This window comes from Mustela nivalis, assembly GCF_964662115.1.
Source record: "Mustela nivalis genome assembly, chromosome: 15".
In the NCBI taxonomy this organism is placed as follows: domain Eukaryota; kingdom Metazoa; phylum Chordata; class Mammalia; order Carnivora; family Mustelidae; genus Mustela; species Mustela nivalis.
Window position 1 is genome coordinate 27607644 of NC_139034.1, and position 12129 is coordinate 27619772.

General features: G+C 45.3%; 1 protein-coding gene across 2 annotated transcripts in view; it reads right to left on the bottom strand.

Annotated features, from left to right (window-relative positions):
• The window catches only part of SERPINE3 (serpin family E member 3), a 35377-nt gene extending 30826 nt beyond the window's left edge, over positions 1-4551 (bottom strand). Inside the window, exons 1-2 of one of the 2 annotated variants that reach the window (XM_082700544.1) lie at positions 4146-4551; positions 1838-2116 (exon numbers count right to left, since the gene is read on the bottom strand). In XM_082700544.1, the coding sequence (XP_082556670.1) occupies positions 1838-2093 (256 nt within the window). In that variant the 5' untranslated portion in view covers positions 2094-2116; positions 4146-4551. The remainder of the gene's footprint in view (positions 1-1837; positions 2117-4145) is intronic. The other variant, XM_082700543.1, reaches the window with a different exon arrangement.
• Positions 4552-12129: the final 7578 nt, after the last annotated feature.

A 12129-nucleotide genomic window follows, 5' to 3' on the forward strand; every position in this document is an offset into this window, starting at 1 on the left:
TCCCTGTTCATAATTAACCATGAATCTCTAAGATAATAAAAGAGTTTATGAGTAAGAAAAAGGGTGCATTTATGGTCCACAGGGTTTGACCATTAAGTGTTCCTGACATTTGATAATTCTCGAATGGGGTCTATGGAAACCCTGTTAATCATCATATTTGATTAGCCAGGGACCCTGACTGTACCTGATAACAGAGAAAGAACTGTAATCAGTTCCCTTTCCCTGCAGGAGACCTACACTTACACTTCTCTCTGTCCCTGAATCCTGACTTTTGGGAGGCTCTGTTTTTTTTTTTTTTTTTTCCAGATTATTTATTTATTTATTTGACAGACAGAGATCACATGTAGGCTGAGAGGCAGTCAGAGAGAAAGGGAGATGCAGTCTCCCCGCTGAGCAGAGAGCCCGATGTGGGGCTTGATCCCAGGACCCTGAGATCATGACCTGAGCTGAAAGCAGAGGCTTAACCCACTGAGCCACCCAGGCACCCCGTGAGGCTCTGTTTTAAGGCTGAAATGCCTGTCTCTCTTACACATGCCTATTTATTCTGCATAACTCCGCTCAGACCCCATGTCTTCCCGGGTGGGGGGGGGGCTTCCTGACCTGCCAGTGGGATAAAAGCTTCCCTCCCCTGTACTAACTTACTTCAGATAAATACATTCACTGCACCGCATAGAGCAGTGTTTCTGTGTGCGTCCTTCCTATGAGACTGAGCCACTTGTGTTCAGAGTTTTCCTTGTGTTTCTGGATGCTGAGATCCTAGCACAGCACCCGCAACAGGCGCTCAGGGATTGCCTTGTACTGAATCTAATGTGGTTGAAGAATGGTCCGTGGGGACATACATTTCTGTGATACTCTCGCTGAGAAAAATGAAGCTGGCCAGCAGCATCGTGAGAGTGGTTTTGGCATGGGACAGGGCATGGATGAAGGGGGACAGGATTTACAGCTGGTGCCTTGTGCCTGATATCTTCAGGGTTAAACTTCACTTGCCACCTCGAGATTCGAGCTCCAGGGAAGCTCTCACCCAGGCTGTGTGGGTATTTGTTCTTATACTCTCTGGAACATGTTAATTTATGCAGTTGCAACCCCCATCCTTTTTTATTGCTACCTTATTGCAAGATGGGGAAACCAAAACTATGTGCATGGGTGTCAGTGTTTAGCATGGGGCTGCTGGCTGGGCCCTGGGGCCAGCCATGCAGCCAGAGGCGCTGAGTGTAGGCTAGCTGTGGTTGACCAGACGTTCACAAGCCTTGGGTCACTGCCGACAGAGCTGCTACAAACTATGTAATCACAGAGGTATGTTGGCAGCGGTGGCACTGGCTAGAAATCACAGGTTTATGAAAGCAGCCGGGTCAAGGGCAGGGGCTCTGGAACCAGACAACTTGGGCTTGAGTCTCAAGTGTGCTACTTACTAGATGTGTGACCTTGGGCAAGTGGCTGAAGCTCTCGGTGTCTGTTTGCTCAACTCTCAAATAGGGATGATTTATAATTTCTCTCAAGTCTTAGCAATTGTATATGGCTACTCTGAGCATCAGAACCTATGACGATAATTATGTTGTGACAATTAATTAAATCACATTAAATTACAAGGTGATTGGACACTTCCTGGCACCTGGTAGGCTCTGCAGAAGGGCCAGTAAAATGAAATTGAAAAATCGCCATGAAACCTGAGGTTAGAAGGGAAACTCAAAGATCACCAAGGGGATCGTGATTCAAAGTTTGAAGTCTGGTCACCTGGTGCCAGCCGCTGGATTCAGAGATACCCCACCTCCTGAGGCAGTCTGAGCGGGAGGGGGAGTGGGAGCAGCAGAGTGAACGGGAGCGTGAGCAGCCCTCTTACCATGGACGGTGTAGCCCAGCACCTGTGCCAGCTGCCGGCCAGTGTTCCCTTGGGCTCCAAACTGCAGGATCTCCAGAGGGAGGGACACACCGGCAGGAGAAATGACAACATTGGTTCCATTTCTAGGGGCTGCAGCGTCCCGGTAAAGGCGAAGCGCAAACTCGGTCTTCAGCAAGGTCAGGTCCTCGCGGAGGTCGCCCTGTCCTCCATGGAGGCAGGAGTGAAGCAGGAGGAGCGTAACCAGGGCCGGCCACATGGAGGCTGGGAGGCTGCCTGCAGCTGGGAAGGAGGAGATGCAGGGTGAGGCAGACAGTTCCCTTCTGCAGAGAACTGGTCTGTGTTCAGGGCTGACAATGGCCGAGGGAGGTGTTCCCGGGGGCCTGCTCCGACCCTGTCCCCAGCCTCATCCCACACCCGCTGCTCTGCTGCACTCTGTTGTCTCTGCATTAGAAACACGTACCATGAAGCCACACTGTGGGCTGGAAGGTTTTTAGGCTGCTTTGTCACTTACTAAATGTATGACCTTGGCCAAGGCTCTGGTCTGGTCAGAAGTAAACCATAGGGTTGGAAAAGAAATGTAAGAAGTACCTTCTACTCATATTTCTTGGTATTTAGCTAGCTTGTAGCTGTGCTATGTCTGTCATGAATAATAATAATAATAATAATAATAATAATACATTATATAGTACATTACAGAAGACTTTGTATTTTCTCAGTTAATCATTGCAGCAGTCTTACAAGGTAGCTGTATTTCCAATACAAAGAGAATGAGATTTAGGGTACTTGGTGAATCATTTAAGAAAATACATGGGCTTGGGGCACCTGAGTGGATCAGTTGGTTAAGTGTCTGCCTTTGGCTCAGATCATGATCCCAGGGTCCTGAGATCAAGCCCCATGGTTGGTCGGGCAGCCTCTCTTTCCAGTGGGGAGTTGATTCTCTCTCTCCCTCTGCATGTCCCCCTGCTCGTGTGCACTCTCTCTCTCAAATAAATAGATAAATAATCTTAAAAAGAAAATACAGGGGCTAGTGTCCATCAATTGATGAATGGATAAGGAAGAGGTGGTATATTTATACAATGGAACATTATTCAGCAATACAAAGAATGAGATTTTTTCCATTGGCAATGAAGAGGATGGAACTAGAGGGTATTACACTAAGCAAAATAAGTCAGTCAGAGAAAGACAAATATCATACAAGTTCACTCATATGTGGAATTTCAGAAACCAAACAAAAAGGGGAAAAGAAGAGAGAGAAAGACAAATCAAGAAACAGGCTTTTTTTTTACAGACAACTGATGGTTACCAGGGGGGAGGTGGTTGGGGGAATGAGTGAAACAGGTGATGGGGATTAAGGAGGGCACTTGCGGATGGATGGAAGTGCTGAATCAGTATACATGTAGATAAAGGAAAGAAGACATGTGACGCAAGCCCTGGTCTTCCATGAGTGGAATATAAAACACTAAAGATAGAAATACACCTGAGAATATTGATAAATGAGCTAATTATAACTAGAATACCAGAATTCTTGTGACGTGAACTATTCTCATAAAAAAAGCACTGTCACAGACAGTAGACTTTTTTTTTTTTAAGATTGTATTTATTTATTTGACAGACAGAGATCACAGGTAGGCAGGGAGTAAGCAGGCTCCCTGCTGAGCAGAGAGCCCGATGTGGGGCTCGATCCCAGGACCCTGAGATCATGACCTGAGCCAAAGGCAGAGGCTTTAACCCACTGAGCCACCCAGGCACCCCATAGACAGTAGACTTAGACCAGTATCGCTCCTACAAAAGAATGGTACCCCTCCAAGTAAGAGAGAGCTCTAGCTGGAAATTAATGCAGAGAACAGAAAGGTCAAGGTGTAGTCAATGACTCTGCCTCACAGAGAGCCCACAGCAGTCTCTGCTCCCTTATCTAACTTTGGTGTCAGACAGGACGGCCGTGAGAGAGGCCCAGTCCAAAGTCACGTCCTATGAGGAGTTGGCAAATAATGCCACCAGGCTCAACGGTGTTTACTTCAGATGAAGGTGCAAGATGGAAAAACACCTTTTCTCAGCCAGACACAAATGCAGGGTCTGGATGGCTTCATACTGGAGGGGTGGATTGTGGTGTGTGTGTGTGTGGGGGGGAGGTTTCTGTGTGTTTGGAGGGAGCAGGTCCCTGCCCCAGGTCATCTGTGCAATGACCAAGTCCCAGTGTTCTTGAAGCTCCTGCGACCTCCCATAAGGACCCTCAGTAATCAGTCTCCAGTGCCCTGGGGCTCCCTGTGGCCACGTCCCCACCACGGTTCACCACAGATGAGCTGCTTACTCACGGACTCTTGCCTCAGACTGTGGTGTCTCCTTGCTTGATTCTGTTCTTGTGTGTCTCCAGCATTAACGTGCTCCCCTTTTTAAAAAGTGGAGCAGAGTCTGCTTTGAATCACAAGACAGCGCAGGGAGGAACCTGGCAGTGGCCGTCTCTGCCGGCGATGTCTCTACCACTCGGTCCAAATTCCTGGAGCCTGAGGTCCTGCAGAAAGCCAGGGGCAGGAGCACTGCCGGGGGCGGCAAAGCCCAGATCCGAAACAGAGCAGGTCGTGGGGAGGGAGCCAGCCACACCCGTCAAGCCTTCTTAGGCTTGTGACCTGGTTGTACCAGCAAGGAACCCCTCATCCAGCCCTTTGTCACTTTGAGGAATTCCACTGATAACTCTGCCGACCCGGCTTCTGCTGGGTACCAGGTACCTAATGCTACTCCCCTCCTCCTGTGAAGGAAACAATAAATCAGTCATTGGGCACTTGAAACTTGGAGCAAATGAGATTCTGCAGAAGAGAAAGGAAAAACAATCCAAGATAGAGCATAATAAGATTGAGACAGGGCCACTTGCCTTGTTTATTACTAATAAAAGTGAATGCATATATTTATATGTAATACAGGCACTAATAACCATCTTGTTTTTCTTAGATAAAATAGTTAATAAATCTGATGACTTAATTTGAGAAAGAGACTATGTTACCCATGAGTAAATGCGCCTTTGGGAAAAGTGTAAGCAGATTCTGTCAGAAGTCTGTCCTTGTGACCAATTCAGAATTCCATACATTTCTATGAAGGTCTTCAGCACTGTATTAAGTTCAAAATAGATGATAGGTTATAAATTATTACAATGTAAAGGAAAGAAAAAGACCTTCGGAAATGAATGAAATTCTTTGTAATTTTCTCTCAGGCATGCATTAAGCATTCCATTTTGAAAACCCATGAGGCTGTTTTCCATCTGACCACTACTCATACCTTCATAATCAGTGGCCAATTTATTTATTATTTGTTTTAGTGGGCAATTCACTTTAATTTTTTTAAATGGTTTCTTTCTTTTCTTTCTTTCTTTTTTTAGTGGGGTCATAGGGGCAGAGGAAGAGGGGGAGAGAGAATTCCAAGCAGGCTCCATGTCCAGGGCAGAGGCTGATGTGGGGTTCAATCCCACAACCCTGAGATCAGGACCTGAGCTGGAATTATGAGTCAGACGCTTAACCAACTGAGCCACTCTGGTGCCTGTAGTTGGCAATTCACTTCAAAGCAGTTTTATTGCTGACACTCAAGCCTGGGGTAATTTTTAGGTCTTAGGGTAGTTACAGTTCTATAATTGCTCTACTAGAAATCTTCCCAAATTTTGAATTGAGTTGAAGTGTATTGTTTGCATGTTTGGACTCTAAGCCATAGAACAATAGTGGAATATATATATCTCATTCTATAGCACTCAGAGAGGGCTGGCTGGCTGGCTTGCTTGCTTCCTCCCATCCTTCCCTCCATACATCCAACAACTATCTCTTGCTTACCTGCGAGATTCCAAGGCACTGTGTTAGTTCCTGTGGGTGAAGCAGTGAACCAGCAACCCGGGCTCAGCTCTCAGGGGACCCAGATGCTTGGCTCTAGGCTAAATTAAGAAGAACTTAAGAGTTAAAAAGAATCAAGGAGAAAAGAGTTGATGATAAGATTTCCCAAATTGCAAAAATGTCCAGCCACGTGACTTCTATGAACATTTCCCTTCCTAACTCTAACAGTGTATCATTCTAAATTGCTTTTAAAAAATGTTCTCAAGGCAAAATGCTAGGGAAACTTAGCATACAAGTATATCTCCTATATGTGTTAAACATTTTAAAGTGGGGATGAACAAAAGATGAACTGCAACTGATCTTTCTTTTGTGGGCTCAGCTGTGCACCTGGGTCAGCCGCAGTGTTTCCTGCCCACTGTAGCAAAGGTAATCATGCTCATTTCTACCTTGCAGGATGTTGGTGACCCTGCTAAGGGAGCCTCCATCCTTGGAGATATTTATTCATTATAACAGCAAAAATAGTGAGCATTGTTGAGCACTTGCTGTGTTCCAGATATTTTGTTATATGCCTTACATCTACAGTTGCAGTGAGTCCTTATAACACTGCTAGGAGGAATGTATTATTATACCCTTCTGCAGATAGCAAAAGTAAGGCTTCAAGAATTCAAGACACTTGCCCAAGTTCCTGCAGTCAGAGGCCAAGCTGGATTTGAACCAGGGATCCTTGACTCCAAGGCTCGTGCTCTTTGCCACAGTCTCGTTGGTGTCTGCCAGGGCTCTTGAAATCCCTCTTGGCTAGGGAATTCCGGGACATTGGGTGGCCAGCCCCGACTCCGATGGCTCAGGCACTCTGCTCACATTCACTGGGAAGGCTACAGTGAATTGCCTGTAGAGAGACTGCATGAGAGGCAGCGCCTTTGATTATAATTTTTATACTTTCCCAACCTGATTTCTTACAGACATCAACAAATTCCTTCTGAACCCAGGGGTCTACCAAACTAATGTGATGGAGAGGAGCACTGCATTTTAATCCTGTGAGAACATAATTAATACAAGGACATCTCCTCCTGGTGGTTGGGCTGCTTGTTTGGGGTTGTACAGAGGCAGTCCCATTTGTACTCCTCTGTCCTTGAGGACTTTGCCAAGGCGAGAGAGCACTGTGACCAAATTGAGACCCAGGGGCACAGTAATGAAATCTCAGACACTGCTAGAGTCAACCTGGGGAACTCGAGGTAACCCAGTACCCGCTGCCACAGACTTGGACAAAACCGGCAAGTCTTTCCTGGGAAACTGGGCAGGTGACCCTGCCTGTCCCCTCCAGGAAGGAGACAGTGCAGGGCGCTGTGTTGGCTCCCCCAGTCACAGGTGACAGTGGACACCCAGCCCTCAAGTTCTTCACAGGTACCCAGTGCATGGACTCAAAATGAGCCACTGGACCTTCCCTCCTTCCAGCACCTTTCAGTATGGGAGTGGTGCGGACAGCACAAAGGCCTGACGGCAAGTAATTGCTCCCTGGGGCACCTGGCTGGCTCAGCCAGCAGAGCCTGTGACTCTTGATCTTGGGGTTGTGAGTTCAAACCCCACACTGGGTGTGGAGCCTACTTTAAAAAAAAAAAAAAAGAATTGCTTCTTACTAAGTATAGACATTCAGCACGTTACTGAACTGCCCTGAACTTTAGTTACTGATTCTGCAAAATGGCATTATAATACCAACCTCTCGCTGTGAACATTAAATGAGAGAGTCTATAAAGCACCCAGCATGGTCCCTGATAAGCAGAAAAAACCAGGTTCTTTGGATTATGTGTCTAACCACCGCCCCCCCCCCCTTATCTAAAGAAAGGATCATTGAAGTGACATTCGTGCTCACACAGGAAGGGGCTTTGAGAATCACCATGTAATTGGCTAGGGGTGAATCTATGCTGTTTAATCCCAAAATATCTTTTTTGATGTCTTGTAAGAAAAAGTTTGGAGACTTTAACAAGGGACAATGAACTTAAATTCCAAGCTCATTTTTATCCAACTTGTAAAAACGAAGTCATTCGGGGTCGTGACCTCAGAGGGGGAAGGCTGGCTAGTCCTTCCTTCCTGCTACATCATCATGCCTGTCCATGTAAGGCCTCCCTTTGTTATTTTGTCTCCTTTTAGGAATGTGCTCTTGAAAATTATGTATTGTTGTTTTGTGTACATGCATTTTAGATTTACACACAAGGTTATACGTTCCATATTTCATGTTTCCTAATGTATTTCAACCGACACTATCTTTTTAAGATCTGTCCACGCGGTTCTAAGCATAGATCTGACCCTTGCTTCCAGCTGCTGGTAACACCCCATGTGCAACTACCGCATTTGGTTTACCCATCTCTTGGAGATGAGGTTCAGGCCATCTCCCGTCCTCCTCTGCACCGACAGCCCTGACGGCCTGCGCATGCGCTCTTGTGGACTGCGCGGAAAGCGAATTTCCGTGCCTTAAGATGCGCATGCCTCTCCTTTGGCAACACAGTTCCCGGCCAAGCTCTGGGAGGTAGCACCCCTGCATACCCCAGCACCCTACATCCCTGCCAATACCTTGATACTTCCCAGCTCCCCTTATTTCCTAGTGTAATAGGTGCAAAATTGTATCTCATTTTGTTAATTTGCGTTAGGGAGATCACCGGTGATTCGAGTACCTCGCTGTATGCTTGTTACTTTTATCTGTTTTCTCTTCCAGAATTATCTACTTGTAACCTTTATCCATTTTTTTTCTATGTAGTGGGGTTTTTTTCTTGTTGATTTGCAGTTTACATAGATAGTATAAATCCCTTGTTAATATTAGTATTATAAATAACTTCTCCCTTTCAGCCAAGCATTAACTATCTCCTGGATGTCTTTTGTTGAAACAAAATCCTTAATTTTGATGGGTTCAAATCATTTCCCCCACTCGCTTTTTGTGCCCATTTTCTCGTATATTAGATCCCCATATAACTTGGGTGTATCTCTGAGCTCCCTACTCCTTTCTTTTTGGTATATTTGTCTTTATCAAACTGTTTTCAATGATATGGCTTTAAAATGCATCTATTATGTGATAGGGAAAGGTCGTTCTTCTCATTATTCTTTTTAAGGGTTGAGTCAACTTTCCATATTTATTCCTCCAAATCAATATTAAAGTAAGTTTATTAACTACCTCAAAAAAAACAACTAAAATTTGATCATGATGGCACTGAGTCTTTAGATTAATCTGGAAAGAATAAATGTCTTAACAATATTAAATCATCCTATCCAAGACTGTGGTCTTTTCATTTGTTAAAATTATCTTCTATAATAGACTGTTTTAACAAAACCTTAAAGTTTCAAAAATAGAGATCTTGTATATAATTCTTGATTAAATTCCCAGGTTATACTTTACTGCCATTAAAAAAAAAATAACAGGCTATTTTTTTTTTAAAGATTTTATTTATTTCTTTGACAGAGAGAAATCACAAGTAGATGGAGAGGCAGGCAGAGAGAGAGAGAGGGAAGCAGGCTCCCTGCTGAGCAGAGAGCCCGACGTGGGACTCGATCCCAGGACACTGAGATCATGACCTGAGCCGAAGGCAGCGGCCCAACCCACTGAGCCACCCAGGCGCCCCATAACAGGCTATTTTTAAATCAGGTTTAGGTTTCCAGAAAAATTGAATGGGAAGTACAAAAGAGTTCTCATAAAGTCCTTTACCAAACACCCCCCCCCACAGCCTTCCCCCCACACACACCACTCTTCCTCCCCCCTTCCCCACCACTATTGACTTCCTGCCCCCTGTCCCACCTTCTTTACTTACTAATATACTACATAGGTGTGATACATGAACTAAAGTCCATGGTTTATGTCAAGATTTCCTCTTTGTGTTGTATAGTTCTAGGACTTTTGTCAAATGTATAATGTTGGATGTCTGCTATTATAGTAACATGCAGAATAATTTTCCTTTTTTTTTTTTTTTTTTAAACTAAACTTATGCTAGGTCTCCAGTTCGCGACCTGGAGATCAAGAGTGGCATGCTGTACTGACTAGCCAGCCACCTGCCCCCAGAATAGTTTCATTGCCCTAAAGCCCCCCTGCACTCTGCCTATGTGTCCTTTCCTCTGCATCTCCCACCTCCAACCCCTGATAGCCACTGATCTTTTCACCATCTCTATTGTTTTGCCTTTTCCAGAAGGTCATGGAGGTAGAATCAGATAGTTCATACCCTTTTCAGACTACTTCTTTCACTTAGCAGTATGCATTTAAGATTCCTCCCATGTCTTTTTGAGGCTTCATAGCTCTTTTCCTTTTATTGATGAATAATCTCCCACTGAATGGTTGTACCACAGTTATGTATCCATTCACTTATGTATTCATTGCTCCCAATTTTTGACAGTTGTGTCAAATTTGCTATAAACATTCGTGTGTGGGTATTGGTATGGACATAATTTTTCAACTCAGCTGAGTAAATGCTTGAGAGCATGAACACTGGATTATATGGAAAGAACCTATCTAGTTTTGTAAGAAACCACCAAGCTGTCTTCGAAAGTGACTGTATACCACTTGAACCCCCAGTCTCCCTGCTAGCAATGCGTGAGCGTTCTGGTTGCTCCACAACCTTGCCAGCATTTGGTGTTGTCAGTGTGTCTGTTTGTTTTCTTACTGTTGAGTGTTAAGCTTTCTTTGTATCTCTTGTGTACAAGTCCTTTACTTGGCTATGTTCTTCAAATATTTTCTCCACATTTATGGCTTGCTTTTCAAATTTTTCTCCTTGAAAAAATCTATAGAATGCAAATGGTAAATGTGTTCAAGGGTCAAAAAGAAGCAGATGATGTGATCAACGCATGGTTGGTACGGTCTTGCCCATTGTAATGGAAGATGGATGTCACTGAATAAGAGGCAGCACTGGGCCGGGCACGTGTTGGAGGGATTCCTGGTGAGTTTTTCTTGCCAGAACCAGAACTTTGGTTCTGATTGGAAAGAATGACATTTGTGGTTATAAGAAGTTCAAAGTGTAGATATGGTGCAGGAAGCCATGGGCTGTATACTGGAAGTAAGGGACTAAGTGATAGGACAAGGGGGTGGCAGGGGTTTGGGGACATAAGCGATGCTGGGGCTATACGCTCAGAGCCTGTTGTGGGTTTGTGCATACCGACGAGCACGAATGCCCAGCCCAGCTGCTGTGTCGTTCAGTTTGATAGCAGAACCAGAGTGAATCATAATTCTGCTTCAAAAACTGGTTCCAAATAAGATTTTAGGATGAGCTAAAAGCAATTATTACTTAGCTTGAATAAAAACCCTAGAAACAGAGCAAATTAAGCTGAGAGTAACTAAGGTTGAGAATAGAAAAAAAAAAACACATCAAACTGTGGCTGTTCTGCTTCTTTATATCTTGCTTTCAATGTTACTTTCTCATACATTTCAGTATAATTAAAATTTTGGCAATTTTTGTATGGTTGGATTTAGAAATTAGGGGAAGGAAGGGAGAGCTGGGATCCGTCCATGTCTTCCTTTCTAGCACTCAGGCTAGGATCACTAGACAGGTGAAGCTGTTTCTCATGGACTCAGCTTGATTGACTGCTGGGGAATTGGTAGGTGTAGTGAGTAGGAAAAATTAACCTCTCCTCCTTCACCCAGGGAGCCGTGGGCGTCACTGACTTATTACAGCAGTCTTCCATGCACTTGGCCTTGACCTACAAGGCTTCTCAGAGTAGGACTTGACGGAGCCACTTCTAATTTATTGTCGTTGGTCCATGTCTTAGTCAGCGTGGGCCGCTGTGACGGAATACCACACACCGAGTGGCTTAAACAAACAGCAGACATCTATTTCTCATAGTTCTGGAGGCTGTGAAGTTCCAGATCAAGGTACCAGCATATCTGGTGTCTGGTGAGAGGTTATATTCTAGTTTGCAGGTGGCCGCCTTCTTCTTGGACCCTCACACAGCGGAGAGAGATCATCTCTGTAGTTTCTCTTCTTACAGCCCATTCTCGAAGGCACCCCCCTTGTGACCTAATTACCTCCCCAGAGCCCCACCTCCAGTACCATCAGAGTGGGAATCAAGGTTGCGGCGAATGCATTTGAACGGGATAAACATTCAGTCCCTGATAGAGGACGAGAAGAAACATATTGGTCACCTCTGAAGGGTCTCAAAAGGACTTGCTCTGAGAACCCGATGATCTCCTGTCAACCTGCCCACGCAGCTCAGGACTCTGCTGGCCACTAGATGATGTGGCCAGACAGGTGTGTGGGCAAGCTGCCTACGCACAATCACTATACAACCGAGACACTCCGGTGGATCGCAGGCACCCTTGGGTGGCCCTGAAACCCGTGACCAGGAGAGGGAGCTCTGGAGAGGGAGCCCTGGCCCTTGCTGGCCACTGCAGGGGCTGGGATTCCTGGGGAGGCTGCGCAGTCATGATCTCATTGTTCCCTGCACATCGACCTCGAGGCCTGAGCCAAGCACAGCAGAAATGTCCCCTGCTGCTCACACGGAAGCTGCCATCTGAGAAAAAAA